The sequence below is a fragment of the Limulus polyphemus genome, unplaced genomic scaffold (assembly GCF_000517525.1).
Source record: "Limulus polyphemus unplaced genomic scaffold, Limulus_polyphemus-2.1.2 Scaffold1310, whole genome shotgun sequence".
Classification (NCBI taxonomy): Eukaryota; Metazoa; Arthropoda; class Merostomata; order Xiphosura; family Limulidae; genus Limulus; species Limulus polyphemus.
In genome coordinates, this window is record NW_013666920.1 from 1 (window position 1) to 23798 (window position 23798).

Below are 23798 nucleotides of genomic sequence, written 5' to 3' on the forward strand. Positions count from 1 at the left end.
GTTGTATTTTAAGTAAAGGTTTTTAATAATAGTTCAGTACAGTGTCCATCTATTGAGAGATAACTGAACTTCCAAGTATATTCTCTCAGTTATGTGGCCCGCTGTGAAAAAAGTTTCGTGACCCTTGGTCTAGAACAATGAATGTACTTCACTGCTGAATATTGTATTTAACATGTGTCAATTTGAGAGTATATATAGTGATCTATGCTACAGTGTACAGCACAGATACTGGTCCCAACTGAAGGAATTTTAGTTACAATGTCATAGTCCTACTGAATTCTGCCTACTATGTCGAGAAACAATTAAATCAAGTTTAAGAGCTCATAGATGGCAGTACGGTCTTGAGTAACTTCTGTGGTGTATAAAAATGGCATGGGTTTTCTACCTCCTTATTTTAATATAATATTTATCGGAATTAATTAGTTATTCTAGTATTTACAGTTTTCACATAATACGTAGTCATATAAAGCCGTTAAGTTTGTTTTATTATAGTTGTATTTGGTATTCTTTTGAGGTAACAACGAAAATCCCCGTGGAATCTGGAAATGTAATGATGCATATTGTACACAGTTGTCGACAGCAATGCTCTCAAATGGCAGGTCAGTAGATGCTTGAAGGTTACGATTTCCTTTAAGTTTGAATGAGAGTGACCAGTCATAAGGGTGTCATTAATTGCTGTGGCTGAGTCTAGCATTACCTTTCAAGTAGGTAACATAATGTTTAAATAGTTTGGTAGATTATCTCAGACAGATTAATCAGATAGAAGTTATCTCTGATTTAGTAAATATGATTATTCATTATCAAACAAGTAGGCACACACACTGTGTTTGTGTTAGCCTGAATAATAAAGGTGGTTTATTTGTATTTGATACTGTGTCCAGTCTCTTTATTTTGTTCTCATGAACTCATCTATTCAATAAACTCACAAATGTTTTTTTTTTTTGTTGACATGTGTATTTTCCTTTGCGCCTTTTATTTGGTTATTAAGTTTAAAAAAGGTTTTAACAATACAGAAATGCCCATTTCTACAACTTGAAAAATCTATGACCAAGAGAAATAGGCTGTATATGGAAGGAAATTGTTGTTTGAGAGAGTTGTCGAGCCTAGAAGAAGTCCTTTCCTGGACAATGGACTTTTGCAGATACTATGAAGATACATGATTTCCACCTCATTGCAGCCGACATCTCGGGAAAAAGAGCCACCAATGTATGGTGTATCCAGAATAGCTATTTGTACTCTTCCCTTTTGGATTAACCTTGTTGCAAGGGGAGCACGGAAGTGAGTTTGAGACCAAATGGGACTGACTTTCTTTTTTTTTTGTACTATATCAGTTACTATAGCGAGTACAGAAAGGTCATTTTCAAAGCTGAGATTGATCAAAAACTATCTTAGAAATTATATGATCTAGGAGAGATTGACAGAACTGTTAACCTTAAGCATAGAGGGCAAACGAACTATGCAATTTGATATGAAAGCCTTAACAGAAGAGTTTGCGCAAAGAAAAGGCGACACGGCAACCTTACTTTCGGTGAAATAAGTTTCATGATGCAACAAGTTGTGCTGTTCTACTGTCTTATAGCAGCAAGGAGACACCAATATTTCTGTTCTTCGGGGGTTAGAAAGCTGATGAATACTTTACTGAGAACAATTTCAAGAAACAAAAATTCAGACAATTACTTTGTATATTTTGATTGGGGGGGGGGAGATTTGGTTTCATAGGGAAGTTGATTAAGATTAAAAGGAATCAAATTAATCTTGTTTATGTAATTGTTATTCATTTTGGTTAAAATTTTAAACAAAGTGTTTAAGATTAAGTTAAATTTTATCTGTGATTAGGGGAAGGTGGGGAGCTTAAATTATAATAATAACAACAAACAAACAATAAATTTTATTGTTTGTTTGTGTGTTAGTAGATAACCACAAAGCTACACAATGGGCCTTCAGTGCTGTGCCCACCAAGGATATCGAAACCCGGTTTCTAGCGTCATAAGTCTGCAGACTTACCGCTGTGCCACTGGGGGGGGGGGTATATAATAATAATAATGTCTAAGACATTTATTTGTGCCACATTTTGAAAACTAAAAGTGCCGCACCTTGTCTGTACTGAATTTAGAGCTCCTCCCATTATATTTTGCAGGGAAGGTAGCATGTTATTTTACGCCATTGCAATAAATGTCTGGCAATAATAGATAAAGTAAAAAAGATTATATACTGATTCCTCATTATCTAACTAAAATCTCAATGATTCAAGACGTCTAGCCTAACTGTCACTTTATATATAAAGATCAAATTATTTCCTAAACTTTTGAGAAAGTTCTTGACATAAAAGGTACGACAATCTAGACATATTTTTCATTACTCTGTTTTATTTCAAGACCAATTTTCAGCCTTCAAGCCACGAATGAAACACGTTTCTTGGTTCTTGGGTCCTTGGAGATTTATAAAGTATTTGGAATTATTATACATAATTTTCTTTTGCTCAGTATACGTACTTCAACATATTGTCATATTGCCATTTAATCTATGGTCCTATATTCAAAATAACGTGTTTGTGCTTGTTAAAGGTTCTGAGACAGCTGTCACTCTGTTGGATTTTTCTTCGATCTGACTACGCACATGTCAAATGTTTAGGTATATGTATATTCAATTGACCTCAAATCAATTTCTAAAGTTTACACAATACCTTAGTGGGGTATAGCGTATTTGAATGGTAAAAATATTCAATAACTATTTTCTTAGTAAATAGATGGCAGCAACACTGTAAAAGTACACAGCAATGTTTAGTAAAAGGCGGAAATAGTTGTCCCAAAGAATATTTTTAAACGACTAGCTTTACTAAAAGATATTCCAATTTTTTGCTTAAAACATAAATACTTATTTTTTTATTTACGAATTTAATGACTGAAAGGAAACTAGAATCTTGGCGCGCATTTGGCATTATCTCTTAATGCTGTATCTCTGTTTATAAATGGTTCTGCTTACTGAACTTATATGTATCCACTCACTAAGTGACACACATCAACTTAAAGAGGCGGAATGGAAATATAATGAACTTTATCATAACTATTTAGTTTCAATTTTATTTTATGGCGTATATCAAATTAGCCTTATTAAAAAGATTAATTGTAGAATCATATTTTATTTTTTTATAATTTTTCGTCGCCGACATATCGCCATCTATAGGCAAATCAAGTCACGTGAAACGATAGATTAAAGTACAATTCGAGCTTGAATTTGACTTATGTTAAGTTAGGCGAGTGTGATCAAGGCCAAGACTGTGTCGCTTGCCAGCTATGTTTTTTTCAAAAAATTCAACCATGTTTATCTATCTTTTTTTATTAGTATTTGGAAACTGTGTGGATGGAAAAAAAATGTTTCTAGGTGGGCCACGTCATTGGTCAAGTAAGTTAAGACTGGCAGATGTTAAACAATCACTCCCAGCTGAACAGTGGGTAGTTCAAAAACTGGACCATTTCAATCCAGCAAATACAGAGACTTGGAAACAACGATACTTTATTAACGACACTTTTTACAGACCTGGAGGGCCAGTGTTTCTTCAAATTGGTGGCGAAGGAAAGGCAAATCCAATATGGATGATAGAAGGCCAATGGATTAAGTATGCAAGTAAGTTTAGAGCTTTAGCTGTTATGGTGGAACATCGATTCTATGGTAAAAGTCATCCTACAACAGATATGTCTGTTAAAAATTTGGTTTATCTTAGCAGTGAACAGGCTCTTGCAGACCTTGCATATTTTCGAAATTTTTTAAGCAATAAATTAGGTCTTCAAAAGAGTAAGTGGATTGCATTTGGAGGTTCCTATCCTGGATCTTTGGCTGCATGGTTTCGACTTAAATATCCTCATTTAGTAGATGGAGCAGTTGCTTCAAGCGCCCCATTTTTGGCCAAAATTGATTTTAAAGAATATTTAGGAGTAGTTCGTGAATCGTTAGCAACCTCTGGCAAAGCATGTAACACAGAAATAAAAAAAGCAGTAGATTTAGTTGAGAAACTACTACAACACCAAGTTGGATGGCAGATGATAGAGAAAACGTTCAAATTGTGTGACCAATTTAATGCTACAATAGAGAAGGACGTGTCAAATTTTTTCAGTTCTCTTGTAGAACAGTTTGAAGATGTTGTTCAATATAACAAAGATAACAGAGACTTTGAAGGATCAAAAGCAACCAACATCACTATTGACACCCTTTGTAGTATAATGAATAACACTAGCAAAGGTTCGCCATTGCAACGCCTAGGAAAGGTCAACTCGTTAATTCTTGAAACTTATGGAGAAAAATGCCTTGACCATAGATATGAAAACACAATTAGAGAAATGAGAAACTTGTCATGGAATAGCAGTGCTGCTGAAGGTGGTCGTCAGTGGACTTATCAGACATGTGTGGAGTTTGGGTACTTTCAAACTTCTAACTTGAAAGACCAACCTTTTGGTCACCATTTTCCCACAGAGTTTTTCACACAAATGTGCAGTGATATATTTGGGCCAAAATATTCAAAGGATTTGGTGTTGGAAGGTATCGATCGTACTAATACAATGTATGGTGGAAAAGATCTCAAAGTGACAAATGTTGTGTTTCCCAATGGATCCATTGATCCCTGGCATGCACTAGGCATCATTAAGGATTTATCTCCTAGTGCTGTAGCTATCTTTATAAATGGTTCTGCTCACTGTGCTGATATGTATCCAGACTCTCCAAATGACCCACCTCAACTGCAAGAAGCAAGATTGAATATTGAGAATCATATTGCTAAGTGGCTGCAACATGCTGCATAGAATAAGAGAAATTTAACTAAATTTAAATTTGTATTCTTAATTGAGTTATTCATGAATTGATTTTCTTTATTTTCATAAGTAATTCCATTATATTTTAAAACATTACTCTTTTAAATACTTAAATATTAACCAATTTTTAACTATTTTTGGTCATTTATTTGATAAAGATTTTCTCTTAAATGATATTAATTAAATACTCACCTTATACTGTTTTTGGTGTTATGTACTTTTTTCAAGTGGCAATATTTTATAATGGTTTATTACAAATATTCAACTGCAAGTATTACTAATGAATAAACAGATGTGTATTTATATTTTTTCATTATTTTATGTTAACCTGAGAGGAACCAGGATAATAACGTATTCTGTGGTGTAGGAAGGAGTTGCTAAGTGGGGTTGTTTAGCTACACATGCAGATTTTGGAGGTACTACAGTACTTTCGCACCCTCGGTTTAACTATTTCTCTTTATCTATCCCACACAAGTCTGAAATTTGTGGTTTAATACCTCATTAGTGTAATTTTTAAATTTTTTATCTGTCCACTACGTTTTGTGATAAGATATACTAACCTTATACAAGAAGAAGTACCGATATATTTCGATAAACATTTGGCTCAAATTTAAATAATAAGGAAACAATAATAAATAAAATGTACGAAGGTATGCAATTTTCGTAGTATACATAGATAGATATAAATAACATACGGACAACAAGAGACAAACTGCCACTCCCGAGAAAAAGTTAAAATTTAAATTCAACTTTTATTTTCCAGGAAATCGTCATCTCCACTTGTACTTTTATAATGTGCCGCCCTCTACTACTGCCAATGATAACTCGTTCTGTAAGTTAATCACCTCCTAGAAAAATGTAGTTGCCTTATATGAAACCTTGCTTGTATTTTCCAAATATTGAATTTGTCTTCTCAAACACACAAAAATCGGAGGTTCTCCCAGATAATCTCGTAAGCTTCAATAAGATCATCAATTATCCTTCTGTTCTTAAGAGAAAATAAGAAATTTTAACCTACACCAATAACCCTTCCGTACCCGGAATGGTCAAACTTAATTGCCCTCCCTGTGAACCCTTTCTAATAGGTCAATGTTCTTTCTTAGATAAGGAGACTAAAACTATACACCCCCACCCTCAGTGGCTCAACGATAAGTCTGAAGGCTTATAACACTTAAAGCTGTGTTTCGATATCCGTGGTGGGAACATCAAAGATAACCTATTGTGTTGCTTTGTTCCAACAACAAACAAACAAAATAATACCGTACTCCAAGTGACGCCTAACTGGTGATTTCCATTGAAAGATACTTTTCTTGACTTGTAATCAATATGTCTATTACACTCGAAAATTCTATAAGCTGAATAAGATGCGTAATAAATATAATTGATAATAATTACTGTTGACTAATTCTCAAGAAACTGATCACATAAATAATGTCTCAACCACTACTCTGTCTGTCGTATCCCAGCCGGATTCCTGGTAGCGAAAGGCCTCGTCAGCACCTGGATATAGCAGATATAGTGTGGTTGACATAATATTAAAATATTTACGTTCATAAGTTGTTATAATTACTATAAATAGAACACTGTTTCGATTGCTTGAGTGACTTTTCCACCACTATGCCAAGACAGTTTGCTTTCGTCACGCTAATGAATGGGTTTCCATTCCTAATTATGATAACCCAAAGACTTACATTTATTAAATGTAAATGCCCAAATACTTGTCCGTTTTACAGCTTCATACAAGTCATTCCATAGTACTTCAAAATTCCAAATAAGGCTAGAGACAGGCCTGTATAATTACTAAAGCCTGCAGGGCACAGACCCCTAACTTCGAACTTTATATTTGCTGCTGTTTTCTGGGGTTAGTAAATAAAACAAGTTTTATGTGAATTTAATGTTTGAAATGTGTTGTATAATCTACTTAAAGATGAATAAATAAAACAATGATCTTTATAGAGATGTTTCGTATCCTACACTAAATCGAGTCTGTCGTGTTTCCATATCAGAAAACACTAATAGTTCCAACACAGATGATGCCATCGTCCTATGAAGATATATTTATTTGTCTCATTTTATTTTTTATCTACCAAATTAGTACAAAACACAATAAATACCCACCCGGCTTTTAAAAGAGTGGCATATTGCAATATAAAACTGAAGAATTATTCTTTTCACCAAAGAACAATGGTAAATTAACAGTCGTGTGTAAAAATGGTAAGGCTGTTGTTTATTTCAGTTTGGATACTTTTTGTACGACAAACGTATATCGATTATATCTTTCAGTGCAGCCCTATCTAGAAATACCAAATCATCTCATTTCATCAAGAAACTTTTCTTAGTCTTTGATTATGCCCCTACTAGTATATTTAAAGGAAACAAAAAAAGGCACAGACACTCCAAGAGTACAGTTTAACTGGTTTTTTTTTTTCTATTCAAACACCACACAACCCAGTTAACTACTTTTTCTCGCAACAACGCCTACAGAGGTGATTTTATTCACTAATCTTTTGTGTGGTATCTTATCAAAATATTTTTGGAAAGTCTACGTACACCAAGTTCACAACCTTTTTTATAACCCAGAAAATAAGTATTTAGCCTCGTAAACAAGTTAACAAATTATTAAGGCTAGATTTCTCTAGGGTGAATAAACCCATGCTGGCTTTCTTTTATTATATCATTGTTCGTTAAATTTTTTGCAAGCTTCTATATTCGGTCTCTCTAAACTTTGCCATCATAGAAGTAAGACTAATCTATCTATATACAAGTAAAGAAACGTTTTTGTTTTTAAAAAAAAGGATGTAAATGTAGGGATAGCTAATATCAATCCTTCGAAAACAATGCAAACAAGATAGTAGGGATATCTTTTGCACCATCCTTACATAATAGCACAGGCACACAGTGTAGTAGAATGTTAACAGATAAAAATGGGACAAATTAAACTGAATTGTAATTGAATAGTTACATATATTGCTATACGTTAATTATTGCATGTGCTATCATGATGCAAATGCCATGCCTATTATCTTGTTTGCATTGTTTTTGAAGTATTGATATTAGCCATCCCTACATTTACTTCATTTTTTGAAAAGTTTTTTCTTTACTTGTTTTTTTTTATTGCAGTGTTTCAATAGACATAGGAAGGTTGTATTTATAACAAAGTTCTAAATACAATAAGATTCCAACTGTAATACTTATTGTTTATCCATTATTGGCTGGTAATTCCTGTTTATACTTAAACTTTTTAGAAGAACACCAAATTTCACTGAGAAAGCTAACTTCAAGGGGTAATGATAACATCATTTACACTACAATTATGATTTTTTTTTAAAATTACTACTAGTCATTAATAATACTTATAAAACAGAGACTCCATTTGAAACTATGTCATCTCGGTGAAATTTGTTGACACCATTGTTTTGGGTTTAGAGTTATCATGTAATAAAAAAAGAAGCAGAAGAATAAGAAATTCAAACTTTTTTTGCTCTGATAATTACAGACATTCCCAGAACTTGACTCAGTCTTAACATAGATGTTGTTATTAATGAAAACACTGTATAGTATTGCAAAGGCTTATAACACTTAAAGCTGTGTTTCGATATCCGTGGTGGGAACATCAAAGATAACCTATTGTGTTGCTTTGTTGCTTCGTAACAAGTTCATTTTGACAACGGTTTTAGCATTAACTCTTAATCAGATAATATCAAAGTGTCGTTATTAAAAAACTGTTAATTACTTATTTTCAATATGAAACTGTTTAAAAGCGAATATTTCCCCTGGAGTTTCAGTTATTTTAATTAGCAGTATTTAAAGCATACTGCATAAGGTTAAGTGAGAGTCGGAAAATGGATACTGAGATAAATTCAATAACGTTGATAGGTTCCAATTACCTAAAAATCATTATTCATTTTCACCAAAAGCCTTATTGGGATTAAGAAGCGTTAAAGTTATTAGTCAAAATAAACAAAAAAAACAAGGATAAATCTGAAAATTTCTTTATTTCAAATTTCAATGTTTTAAATGAACTTAAACTATTGTCTGAAAATGATTACTTAAAGCTTTTTAAAGCTTATATATATAAAATTTTTTTACAACTTACTTTAGATAAGCAAAGGCACTAAATCCTACTCCATTTGTGATTGAGCACAACATCGAATTCTTTTATGCACTAAAAATTTAAGTAGTGTGATATTTTTTAATTCTACTGAAATTGAAACGTAAGATTTAAAATAAAAGTATAGGAATACAAGATTTATCATATGTATTTACAGCACACCTACGCAACAGCTGGCTAAGTTATGCAATTTATTCCTCACAGCAAAACTAATAAATAAAAAAGACCGGTCATAATATTAAAAAAAAAAAAAACACGTTTCATTACCAAGTTGGGCATTTTGTCGAAACATATATAACATTTTTCAAATACACCCACGCCTAGTATTAGAGCTATTGATAAGAACAGACTAAATTCTTAACTACTCTAAACCAAATAAAACATCCATAACATAAAACAATACTCTTGCTTTTTGAAATATCTACAAAAACTAATTTCATAAAAGTATTACCTAATGAATCTGTGCTATCACATCTCTAGAATCCGTTTTAATGCTTTATGGTGACATGATTTTTATTGTCTTACACTCCCCACACGTATACATCAATTCTTAAAACTAAGCATAAAACATCCATTGACCACAATGAGCACAATTATGCGAGAACAACGCATGAATGTTTACTGCAACAATAAAAAAAAGCCTATAACATATTTGTCTAAGTTTAAATCTTGCTTACGACTCTGTATGCTTAATAATACGGACTGTTTTAAACTTTTGTCAAAATATATCACTCATTTAACAATTATTCAGTAATTAACTGTAATAGTTAAATTCTTAAGAAAAAATAGAGTTTTGAAATATTCCCGAATGGATAAGCCACCCAACTCGACAGCATTTAACAAGTTTAAGTTAAGCCTAATTAGGCTTACTTGTGTATGTGTGTTATGTATATATGACACACACTCACTAAAGTAGTGTTCCACTTCTTTGGTTTAAGTTTTGTGAAGTTTTTTTCCTCTATACATTTTTGTATAAAAATAATTAGACGTCTTAACCTTGAGATACTTAAAACTGCACAATACAGTACCTTAATTTAGAAATCAAAAACAGTCATGAAAATCCATTCACAAACTGAAAATCCAATGGTACAAATACATAAAACATTAGGAAGACGCATTAAATTGTTCAAAGGCACATAGGAATATATCTCAAGAGTCGAGTAGGAACACATCTCTTGTTCTCAACATTTTTTTCATAATGATTAAAATTACAAATAGACAGATCATTAAGGGTGCAAAAATAGTTAAAACATTATAATACTATAATATTAATCGATCTTTAAAAGTTAATTGTCTAACGATTTCCACAATGCACATTTTAATAATAAAAAAGGAAAAAAAAAAGAAATCCTTTGGAAAACCTAATCCAGGCGCAAGACAGTACCCATATTTACACAATGGTTTTACCCCACTCCAACGAGCAGTGATATCGTTGGTAATTACATGTTTTAATTAAAATATCTTCTTAAAAGTTAGAATAAGAACATTGGCATAAATCAACGAGAATAATGACAGTGAAATAAGATCAACCAGAACACAGCTAATGAACCACAGAACCAACTCCTAATTAATAATCAAATCCTTTGAAATACTTTGTCTTAATTGATAAAATGTAACTAATCTTAATCAATGACAAGTCTAATATCTAACGTCAATTTTTATCACATAGCCCTCGTTTCAAAGATGTTATAAAAAATACTGAAATTCATGAGTTACTTAGTTGTACAGGTCACGTTCTGAAATACACATGTAACAAATTTGACAAACTTGTACAGCGTAATTATGTAATTTACAAAGTTTTATTACCAATGCAGTTCTAAAGAGTTAGTAGTTGAAGGCACTTAACTGATCACTTCTAACTGAACAAAGACTGTGTAAGATTACCGTGATTACGAATTTGCTGTGTCTTTAGTTGCCGTCCACTTTCAATACTAAATAAACTACTACTGCGATTTTTAACCAATCACTGAGGCTAACAGCTTCGTGTGTAACTGCTACTGCGATTTGTAACCAATCACTGAGGCTAATAGCTTCGTGTGTAACTGCTACTGCGATTTGTAACCAATCACCGAGGCTAACAGCTTCGTGTGTTAATGAAATAAAGTAAGAATTTTCACGGAACATAAATTCAAAAGCTACCAAAGCAATGATAGTAAAAAAACAACCAACAACAAATGTTTGTAAATCTTCCTGAAACAATAACAGTCGAGGAGAAAACAAAATTCTCTATCTCTATTGTTCTTGAATTACAGGAGAAACAATTTTTGTCAATAAAAATAAAGTGAAGTTTAAAAATTGCAATGTATATGCAATATGTTGACCAGATTGCCGTTGACTTTTTACTCGTCATTTCTTTTCTCTGAATTGAAGTCAACAATGGCATGTAGCTCTTCGGGTGTGTAACCCAAGAGAGACTGGAGATCACACACGAAACGATACACGTAACGCTTACCAGCAGTTTTGTGAATAATATTTTTATCATAATAATATCGCAGTCCACGACTTAACTTTTCATAATTCATTTTCGGTTTGTTTTTTCGAATGCCCCAACGACGGGCTACTTCATCTGGGTCAGTTAGTTTAAACTCCCAACCATCACCAGTCCAGCTGATGAACCCCTGGCAAGTCTTGTCTGTCAGAAGTTCCAGTAAGAACTGCCACAATTGAATTGGTCCGCTCCCTAAAAATTAAAATTAAAAAAAATATTAATATTTATTTTCTAAATATCTAATTAACACTGAATAAATAAAATGTTTTGAATACACAGTTTTAAAGCAAATATTGGTAATATAATTGTGTTTTTCAACTAAACATTAAAACGTGCTTAAGTTATTAACCAGAATAAAGTGAAATAATTAAGAAGTTAGTTGGCAAAATACTAACAAAGTGTTCGATAAAGCATCATCTAACATGGCTAATTTGTAATAGTCATAATTTAAATGAAGATCTTAGTATTTATAGTTTTAACGCGAATTCCTCCTTAATTCAGAATTATTCATTTATTATTATTATTATTATTTTTAAAACGAAAACGGGTTTCAATTTAAGGGTTATTTTTCTATTACACTTAAAATACCGACAACTTAGAAAGTGCTCTAGAGGGCTGGTTACGGATGCTTAAAGAAAATAAAATACGTGACACGTTTCAAACCAACGTTTCGTGAATTGACCTGTCGACCGATGATAATATGTAATTTGGAGTACGTAATGACCAAGTTAAAACAGTACTCCTGCATCCTTCAGTAGAACCCCTGAAGCGTCAAGACCTAATGGGCACTTTGATCATGTTAAAGGTTTGAGTTTGTTTTGGTTAAAACATAACGGCATATTTAATATATAATCATTACGTTTATTGTATTAATTCAGTACAAAAAAAAATCATAAATTTAATTTCATTCAGTTGCCAAATAAATTTTGAAACGAAATGGTTATTCTCAACCGAATAACGAGATTGACAGTCACTCTTAAAAGGTACTCACAGGCGAATTGTTTGTTTGTTTTGAATTTCGCGCAAAGCTACACGAGGGCTATCTGCGCTAGCCGTCCCTAATTTAGCGGTGGAAGACTAGAAGGAAGGCAGCTAGTCATTACCACTCACCGCCAACTCTTGGGCTACTCTTTTACCAACGAATAGTGGGATTGACTGTCACTTTATAACACTCCCACGGTTGAAAGGGCGAGCATGTTTGGTGTGACGGGGATTCGAACCCACGATCCGTAGATTGCGAGTCGAGCTCCCTAACCACCTGGCCATGCCGGTCCTCACAGGCGAAAGAAGGGAGCTTGTATGGTAGTACCACGTCCTGAACACGAGACCCTACGATTCCCAGTTCAATACACTAAACACTAGAACACACTCGTACCTTTAACAAAGTGAATGATGGCTAAAAAAAATAGTTTGATGCGGCAAACATAAGAGAGAATGCAATCAGAGGATCAATAAAAACGTTAAAAAGATACACTTAATTTTTTCTTAACACATCACTAGAAGTAACAGTTGACAATTAACTTAAAGTGACGAACACATGAAATTGAAGTAACAGAGGCGGACACTTTTCCATAATTTGAAGAAATAATCAATGAAAATAACAAAATATACTGGAATTTGGCACTTGGAATATTGAATCACCGTCACAAAATAAAATGTCAAAACAAGGTATGGACCCTAGGTTGTGGCAATTAAACAAAATAGCATTAGCCGTTCTTTGTGGCTGTTATGTCATTTTTTTGAACTTTGTGATTTTGCAATTTCTTGTAACTGATCTAATTTTTTTTCCGTTTCTGATAAAGAATTCATACTATTTATTGAAATTTACTAGTAGTAGATGGATGATATTGAAGACATTTATAACAAATATATTTATCAATCCTTTTTTCGACACTAGATGGCAGTATAAAATAAATGTAAATACAGTAAGATACAAAACGGAATAAATATTAGAATTCTTAATGAAAAGAAAACTACAACGGATAGTTCAGTCTGTTCCGAAGTTGAATCATTAGCAGATGAGGTAGCATCATACAGATTTCTAATTTCTTTAGCCTGGTACGATAGGCTTGTTGTGGAAATAATCTAGCCAGCAATCAAATACAGAACTCAACCATGAGAATTGATATTGCTAGTAATTTCGTCAATAGCTAGCGGTAATCCTTCTTCAATATAGAGAAAATGGTTTTCTAGGTGCATAAAACAACTAAATACTTAGTTGTTCCAGAATTACTGAAGACTGATATTGGACGAAAGAAGTGTTTTTTTTTTTTAATTACGAATTTGAGGATGAACTAATCATTACTATGCAACACTGGTCCAAAACCGATTTTTTTTTCATCTTCTACGTTGTAAAGGGCTGTGCTTTAATGAAATTTAAAGATAGATTTGAGTTAATCCGTAAATAAATGTCAGTTTTTGGATTTCTTTCTGAAGTTAAAAGCAATTTAAAATGTTGAACACAATGAACTGGAAAAATCGTGCGTGAATTTAGCTGTGATACTATCCAGTCAGATGTTCACGGAATTGATTTAGCGGTGCATGAACTTAGCTGTGATACTATCCAGTCAGATGTTCACGGAACTGATTTAGCGGTGCATAAATTTAGCTGTGATACTATCCAGTCAGATGTTCACAGAACTGATTTAGCGGTGCATGAATTTAGCTGTGATACTATCCAGTCAGATGTTTACGGAACTGATTTAGCGGTGCATGAACTTAGCTGTGATACTATCCAGTCAGATGTTCACGGAACTGATTTAGCGGTGCATGAACTTAGCTGTGATACTATCCAGTCAGATGTTCACGGAACTGATTTAGCGGTGCATGAATTTAGCTGTGAACACTATCCAGTCAGATGTTCACGGAATTGATTTAGCGGTGCATGAACTTAGCTGTGAACACTATCCAATCAGATGTTCACGGAACTGATTTAGCGGTTAAACTTCAAGAGAAATTTGATACTCTTAATATACTACACTTTATTTACAAAAATGATTTAGCATAAGTATTATCTCAATGCGTGAATTACTCTAAGGAAGGTCTTACATTTCCAATTACTGAACAGATAAAGATAAAATAGGCAGCAACTGCCTAGTATCATCTATAAAAGAAAGTTCCAATTACTGCCGAGAGGAGTTTTTTTTAAAAGTTGACCTTAACTTAAACCTATCTGAAATCGTCAATGTCTAAGGAGAGTTTTATAGATTCGTCACGCTCTCCATCGAATAAGATGTTACAAGAAGGTTGAAAATATTGTAATATGAGCAATTTAAAAGTAAATTATCACACCTTATTAACTATATAATAATAGGAAAATCTGTATTTCTAAGTAAGTAAGATAAATTTCTCAGTCTTACGTCAAATTTGTGTATTGAAAGGATTTTACAATTAAATACCTTTCAGAGTATTCAGATTCTTTTTATATATTGACGTCTCTGAAGACAATCATTGAAATTATTGCTACAATCATTAGTACATTTCAGAAACTAACACCGTGTCGATAAAAATACTCCTTTATCTATCTAGATTTAAATCTCCTACCAACTGCAATGTTAGACATAACCAGCAAAGAATAAGAAATAACCTTTTCCGCAGCTTATCGTGCTATTTTAATGTATCTTTACTGTCTCAAAAACTGCAATAAAAAGTCACAAAACGGATGCGAGCCTTTCTATACCTTTTACACGAAATCTAAAGTTTTTGACTAGCATTTAGAACATTGTGCCTTGCAAGGTCTAATAAGGGTTCTGTGACAATAATAACAAATCTAGACGTTCTAGTAAACGACCAAACAGATAAACCAGACTATATCAGACTAATGGAAATTTAGAATGTCTTTAAACAAGCTTTAAAGCTACAGAAATAGCTATCACAGTTTTAATTATATCGTTTCTTTCTATACGGATTAACTTATAATACAAAGTCACCACGAACGGATGATAATTCAGTTAAATTGAAAACACTATAAAAGCAGCATGTTTTTCTTAGGGTTAAAATACGATGATCTAAATACCAAATTATCAGTTTTACTGATAAGGCACATAAAGTGGGATAGAAATGAACGCTCACTGTGAAATTAGCTTTAGCATTAATAGTGTAACCCTGTCTTATGTCTTAACATTGTACTTTTTTTCCATTTAAAAGTGATTTTCAATTAAGTCAGTATTATTGGGACTGATTTTTAACGGATCTTAAATGCTTGATTCGGATCACTGAACTCGTCCAATAAAAAAATTCAAACTATTGCTTTTTGTCTATCGGTTTACAAGATTACATACTTTTAAAAACAATGGTTTTCTTTTGACTTTGCTCTAATTTAAATTTTTTCGTGCTTGTTAAAATGATTCCATATCAATGCCAAACAGATTACCAGGCCTTCCGAATCTTGTTTTAACCAATAACATACCCGAGTAACCCGAGAGAACAGCGGCTTGAATGATTGGCTTGGTATCATCACTTCCCGTTAAAGGACCCTGACCGTGATTCTGGGTTTGGATTTGGTTTTCCTGATTCAGAGTAGAATTTGAGTCTCGGATAGAGAGCCCCGCAAAGGCTGGGTGGAGATGATGATTATTATGGATAAATGAACTGCTTAGAGGTCCAGGATGTCCTGCCAATTCAGACGACCAATGATCAGTTGGGCTGTGGAGAGATCGTGGAACAGTTTGGAAAGGTGGTTCATAATGATGTGGTACATAGCCTTCGGAAGAAAGTAACTCGTGAGAGTACCGAACTGTAATAGAAACAATATTTTCGTATCGTAAGATTATTTATTTATTTCACACACACACACACACACACACTCTTGTAAATGTTGACAAATTTTTGATGAAAACAAATTTGAAAGTTTTGTTAAAAACCTAGAAGTTTTTCTTTCATTACATATAATATTAATGCGTTATTTGTTATATAAACTGGAGATCATTTAGTTTAGAAAAAAAAATCATATTTCTTGCATATTCTTTAAAATTTGCTTTAGCATATTCTTGCATATTCTTTAAAATTTGTTTTAGCGTGATATAAACAAATTAATTCCGACTCGAATATTTTGCGACTTAAAACGATTCTTGATAGCTCACGCTATTAGGACAATTACGATAAACAACTACAGCGACAAGTAAAACTGTCATTGGACCTTTATCTTATAAAGGTACACTTAGAAACAAAACCACACTCTTGCTGACATAACACATTTAATACCTCTACACGTGATAACGTAAATTCTCATTGCTCTGCTGTTTACGACACGTATGTATTCAAAGATGAACATTGCTTACTTTCATCATCCAAATGTCTTATTTTTTAATAATAAATAACTAATGTTTTATATCTGAGAGAAACTAATAAGAATGATAGTTATTATACCTGTTTTTTCACCTCTTTGAAAAACTAGAAACAAGTTTGAGTTAATGACGACATCACTGGATTCGATACTCTTAAGAATAAAATTAAACTTTGGTTTAAATTCGTTTTCACTACAAGTTTTTTTATAAATGATAAATGGCTACAATGACATCATATAGGAACCTCCGTTAGAAATATGGACAAACTTGCTTAAAATTACATTATTTTGTACCAAATCGATGTTAAGATCTTTCATGTGCTTCACTAAGAAATAAATCGCGACATAATGAAGTTAAAACTGAAATCTAATACCAATTATTAAACCCAACTTGCCACACTCTAAAAATTAGCTTAAAATCTTGTATTTAACATTATTTATTCAAATAAGCTACAAAATGATATCGTAAAAGTCTACCGGTAGCCATAATGATAGTACTTAATATTTGCAGTGCATTCTATGGTTTTTCAAGACTTCCTTAATCTTTTTAATCTTAAATATAGGTTTAATGAGGAGTTAAAGGTTCTTTAGATTCCACCATCCAGACCTCAACAGATAATAATGGTGTTTTTTTAAAGCATGGCGGTTTCAGGTTTACATCTTCAAAGAATGTTAAAATTTACTTCAACATATTGCTTACGTTGTTCACATCGTATCAATTGCCATAACTCCTGTGATTTTTGTAATAATTCAAGAATTTTACCCCTGCTGGTGATAAATATAATACTTTAAGTTATGTAAATAGGTATTTTATTCAAGTATAATATCACTTTAATAACTACGAGTTATCTGGTTGTTGTTGTTTTCAAAGCATTGTCACTAAAAATACAAGTCCTCTCTTAGTGAGTTATTTTATCGTAATGATTTGGTAGTTTTTGTGATTCAAACTATTTCTAGAGTAAAGACCTGCTAATTAACATATTTAGTAATTGTAACACAGCCTGGTGTCAAACTAAGATTTAATTTTATCAATTTCAATAAGCCACCAAATTAATTAATAATTGTTTTCATAACAGGTCTCCTTTAATAATTCTGTAACGAAGGGAAATATAAATATTAGGTGCCAATTCATATTTAAGACTATTGACAAGTTTATGGTATACCAATATCACTTTCCATAAATTAAACTCAAATTATCGGCTAAAAACATTTTACAATCCCAAATGAATCACTCATATTATCGGCTAAAACATTTTACAATTCCAAATGAATCACTCAAATTATCGACTAAAACCATTTTACAATTCCAAATGAATCACTCAAATTATCGGCTAAAAACATTTTACAATTCCACAAGAATCATTCATGCACTTGGAAAACGTCAACAACCCGTCATTTTTATAAGCTATTTTCAATAACATAACACAGATAATTTTTTTAAGTGTACACCAATTTTCTTTGTTCTCTTTAACAGCAGGCACTTAAGATGTACACTTGACTACTATGGCACCACCTTGATACACAATTATGCATCCCAGAGTTACCTGGTGGTATAGGTGATCAATTTTATACCTTTACGTTAGCAAAATATCATTTGTACATGTAGTTTTGTTTATAATGTTTTTATACTAACACACTCTATTGATATATTGGCACCTGGCATTTACAGTGGTCTTTGTAAGAGTGACAACTGACAATACATATCACCGGAAATGTAAAAACCATTCAACAGTTTTTGTTATTACCTAAGCAAGATTTGAAACGATACTGGAATATCTATTCTAATGTATAACAATGTCTACTTTTCGTGCTATGAATGAAATGGGAAATTAACTGACATATGTTCTGAAACTAACACCTCTCTAACCATGTAATGTAATACTGTACAAGTTCAATGGTAGAGAATGTTATTGAAGGTGTCTCTATCTTATAACAGTAAGTTAGTTTTTTCGTAGAATGTCAAAAAGAATCAAAATGTGAAAAAAAAACTATTATAAAGCTAAACAGTGATAAAACCTACACAATATCTTTGGTATTTTTTTGTATAATTCAGCGTAGCACTTAAATACAAATAAATATAGTGCCTTTCACATGTTCATCACTCGTGAATAAGTAATGGCAATTCTGGATACCTATTAACAATAACTGAGATATGATAATTTGTACCCCTCCATCTGTTCCTAGGTTCATATTTTACCCGAAAAAAAAAAAGCTTCTGGAGCTGCATTGTTCAATTAAGCAACATTCTTAATTGAGATTTTTGGAGAGAAACAAGACTGGAATATACTAGTAAGCACGATCTGTTACGGTAGGAACACACGTTTGTTTTCAGAAAATACATCCTACAACTTTGACAAACGTGTAATAAAGACTCCTACTGAAAGCATCTGAAGTGTACTTACGTCTTGTGTAGCTTTTCGTAGGATAGCTATGCTGATAGCTGTTTTCTGGAACCATAAGTGGTGTAGAGGGGCTTGGGTAAAACTCGGGACTAGCGTCCAAACAGCCCGGATGAGGGGTATTAGCCTCTAACCCGTATTCTTGACCGTCATCAAACTGCTGATTTAAGCCCATCTCCTCGTGGTTCATGTCATTCAATGTGTGTATTGACTTGGTGATGTGATTATACCCACCTGGAAGAAGGAACGAAGTATAGATAATGTTTTAATACATATAGGCTTAAATGGACATAGTATTAAATTTTATTTTTAAAAAATAACAATTAAGTAAATGAAAAACAATGTTTACACTCTTTAAGTGTCTTCTGTAAGAGTAGGAAAAAAATCTCCAATCGGGAATTGTTTATTTGGTCTAAGCCAAGCAACAAGTAACTGAATACAAAAAATGGTAAAAACTTTGTGTTTCTTTTAGAGCAGTTATGACTGTATATAGCTGACTCCCCAAAAAACTTAAGTTTTGACATAATTAATCAAACTATAAAATGCTAAATGTTATAACTGTAACTTAAATTTACGTTTTTGAATATCCTCAAGAATATGCTTTTATAAAAGAAATGTTGTTAAATTTGCATAAACATTCAGGTCTTTGCTTATTTTTAGCGCAAAGCTACACGATACTTTATCAACCCTTTGACCACTGCGGGGATTCAAACCCCAAATTTTAGCGTTGCAAGTCCGTAAAGTTACTGCTGACCTACTGGGTGAACCAAAAACTGTCCAAAAATATTAAACATATGAATAAACATATACATGAAAATAATTCCTTGTCAGTTAGCAAGCTTTTATTATAACGTTGAAATCCATGACATTTAATGGAGCCATAATTGAAGAAAACAACAACAAAACATTATAAAGTCATACATTAACATCAAAAAGGGAAAACTTTCTTCGTTTTTTTCTATAGAAACTGGAACAAGAAATAGCAAATATAAAAGAGAAGCCAAGTTTCCCCCATCATTTCTTGTTTAGCTTACCAAATTCTGTGAATTTTAGTTGCGTTGCAACGCTGACTCACCTTCTATATAATCATTTGTATTTTGAGTAAATATATATATATGAGTATGATGAAACTGACATCAGCTTCCCTAGCGGTGATGTACAGATACTAGTAATGTAGTAGAAGAATATGTAAATTTACGATCACATGAGGTTGTACTCTCGTGACCTTCTGTGTGAATAAATACCCTGCCAGAAGCTTCACTAGGAGACAGAGTCATGAAATAGTTATTGCGAATAAATTATTTTTGCTGTTGAACCTTTATTGTAGCGCCGTCTTCATTTTAGACAGTTACAATTATTTTAAACTTCATTAAAAATAATCTTCTACCCAACGTAAGACTCGAGTACCATCTATCGGGAGATCCTTTCTACACAGTTGCAGAGTTTCAAGACCAATAAACAAATACTTCATTTCAAATTTTCCACCTGTCCCTTGGGCCTTTGAGTCATGTATTTTAACCTAACCGCTGTGGAAAGCAATTAATCATTAAAATTATCAAACATATTGATATACTTGATACAGCTGTTTAAACCCTATTTCTGATGAAATTAAACCTGTGGAAGTTTGTTTCGTGCCGGTTCTCGTTTGTTTACCGTATGTTTTACCTCTTCAACAACGAGAATAATAATAATTTTTCCACTTTTTTGAGACCTTATTTTTTAAAAATCTGAAGCAGATACGAGGCTGTTGTTTTTAATGAGATGCAATCATTTAGATATATCCAGAAACACATGAATAGTGGCATTCCAGCGTTTAGAACAGTTGTGGCAATACCCCAGATTTGGCCTCAACTCATTATCTTTTATTGATTAAGATTGCAGCAGTGTGTGTGTACAGCTAACTCCTCCAACGGTTTTGAAACTAGCAGGACCAGGACTGGCAGGTAGTATCAGGGTGGATGAGAAGGGCTTACCTGTACGCGTAGCCCTCTATTAAAGGGGGTATGAAGGGGATAACATGCTCTTGGCAGGTCACACGCTATTTCACGGATGTATATTGTCAGCACAGTGTTAACAAATTCGAGAACGGTCTTAGTTTAAAAATAGGCTGACTAAAAACTAACACTAACACATGTTATTACTTAGTATCTTTAGGAAATATTAGATAATTTGTTAGGGTCTTATTATTCATTTTTTATGATAAAAAATAGTTACTCTCTTAACAGTTTTCTAGCGTTATAACTTGCTGTTAACAGAGCAGTCACTGGATTCACGAATACCAAGTAAATTACAATAACTCAACACTAAATACAGTATTCTGTCATAAAATGTCTCACTAACAAGGCTTACCAAAGAAGCGGAGTGATTTGTAATCTCCTTAAAAATAGAAGTTTGTTTTTAGCACAATGCTACACAATAACCTATCTGCATTTAGGTCACCATAAGGAATTTAACCTCAGATTTTAGCGTTGTAAGCCTGAAAACTTACCGCTGACCCACTGGAAGGAGACAACAAATTCTACTGCAGTAAGATTATGATAAAAAAACATTTCAAATATTAAGTATAAAATTATATCTTCTAGAAATACTCACTCACTCTTCAAACTTAAACTCCCCCTGTCATCATTCTGAATAAATTTCCAATTTAAAATGTTAAATGCTTTCATACGTATAATAGAGAATAATATAAAACAAAGACATTAGCGCCCTCGAGCGGCTGTTAGAGTAACACTAATGCTGTGCGTAGTAACAACCTTAGACACATGTAAAACACAATTTATAAAATAATAGCAATCCGCAAATAAATTAAAGTATTATGTTAGATGTGAAACAATTGTACAAAAAAAAGTGTAGCCCGCGATAAGTTATATTAATTTAGCTTCGTATCTACGTGTTTCTTTGTTCCCTCAACAGCCTAAGAACCAATGATTCTTACGGGTTTATTTAACTAAACAAAACAATTGGCCATATTGTGCTTGCATTAAATAAAAGCGTTTTAATCACAAATTGTAGTCCCGCACTGCCAACCAGCTTTATAGTTTCTCTTTACCAGTAGTACTTATGGAGCAAAGAGAACGTAGTAGGCCTAAATCCAAGTGATTAAAGTGAGGTAACAAAAAAGAAAAGGCGATGCGACATAATAGCATAAAAAAAGAAAAAAATAACACACACACACACACTTATATAGCTATATGTATGATTTATTGCTACAAAAAATCCTACCACGCACTTATGTTGATATTCTCCAGAAACAGCAATATCCCCCACCCCCAAATACATTATTCCAACATCTTTTTCAAATCACTTGTTAAGACTAAACCTGAGTTTAAGTACATAGAAGTGCAACATTTGCATCTCGACTCCATTGATAAGATGTTTAATGTTTACATGTGTTACATAGTAGCAATCTAGCTAATTAAAGTTTTCCCTTTAGTTTATGTTGTTAGAAATCCAAGAAGTTCGGTAACCTTTAACGTACCAGTAAAACAAGTAATCTAACAACCTTTAACAGGATAGTGAAAAAAAGGCTAGCAAAAGATAAATTAAATTTTAAACAGAGTTTTTGTGATAAGTTTTAGGCTTGTACTTTTTAAGTTCTTCTATCGAAAACCAAATTTTATATTTGATAATTTTTTTTTGAAAATGATGAGCTTAAATTATAACATACATAGAAATGTGCAAGTTGGAATTTGCTTCACACACTTGTAATGAAATACCTGTCATTTCGTACAAATTTGTCTGTTTTTTCAATGGACTTGTCGTGGAAATGACAAGAAAATAATTTACTGGATAACTAACGAGTTTTTATTATAATAAATTCAAAACAGATGTCATCTACATTGGCTTTTTGAAATATACATACACGTCATCTTTCCAGGATACAAAATATAATCAGTCGTATGTACATGTAATTACAGACTATCTAATACTGTCAAGGTTAATACCGATACAGGTACATAATACTGACATTTGTTAAAGTATGTAAGTATTTAAATATCCTTTTATGGATTATCTACCCTCACTTTGAAACCTATAACGTGGATCTCAATACAGGAAATTTAGCTGAAACCCTTTATCCACAGGGTAAACATTTTATTGGTAATTGTTCTTGAATAACTCTTTCAGATGATGCAGAATATATGGGAAAATAGAATCGACAACACTTGTACTTGAAAAAAAGGTTTAAACTCGTGAAAGTATTTTATGTCTCCTCTTTCGTTCGTTCCTTGACCGTTGCTTGGTTTGAATTTCGCGCAAAGCGACACGAGGGCTATCTGCGATAGCCGTCCCTAATTTAGCAGTGTAAGACTAGAGGGAAGGCAGCTAGTCATCACCACCCATCGCCAACTCTTGGGCTACTCTTTTACCAACGAATAGTGGGATTAACCGTGATATTATAACGCCCCCACGGCTGAAAGGGCGAGCATGTTTGGTGTGACGGGGATTCGAACCCGCGACCCTCAGATTGCGAGTCGAGCGCCCTAACCACCTGGCCATGCCGGGCCTCCTTCACCGTTGCATGAAGTTACGTTGTAAGTTGTCGTTTCCTTTCCTCAGGCCAGATATAAAGTTACACTTACAAACATCATTGTTGTGATCGACAATGATCGCACTGAAGTGACACCTACTCGATATTAAAGCTTCTCAAAGTTAGAAAGTTTGGTTGATGATTCTGATATAGATACTTGTCTATAAGCGTGATTTTCATGTTTTT

General features: G+C 32.9%; 2 protein-coding genes across 4 annotated transcripts in view; one reads left to right on the plus strand and one right to left on the minus strand.

Moving 5' to 3' along the window:
- The first annotated feature begins 3224 nt into the window (after positions 1-3224).
- On the plus strand, positions 3225-4906 carry LOC106463039 (putative serine protease K12H4.7). The gene has a single exon (XM_013923009.2). The coding sequence runs from the start codon at positions 3294-3296 to the stop codon at positions 4791-4793; it is 1500 nt and encodes a 499-aa protein (XP_013778463.2). The 5' UTR covers positions 3225-3293; the 3' UTR covers positions 4794-4906.
- Positions 4907-8778: 3872 nt separating this feature from the next.
- Positions 8779-23798, minus strand: part of LOC106463041 (ETS-like protein pointed) — an 89091-nt gene continuing 74071 nt past the window's right edge. For all 3 annotated transcript variants that reach the window (XM_022390450.1, XM_013923011.2, XM_022390451.1), the window contains 3 exons: positions 19088-19318; positions 15810-16136; positions 8779-11593 (listed from right to left, as the gene is read on the minus strand). In XM_022390450.1, coding sequence (XP_022246158.1) covers positions 11253-11593; positions 15810-16136; positions 19088-19318 — 899 coding nt within the window. In that variant the 3' untranslated portion in view covers positions 8779-11252. The remainder of the gene's footprint in view (positions 11594-15809; positions 16137-19087; positions 19319-23798) is intronic.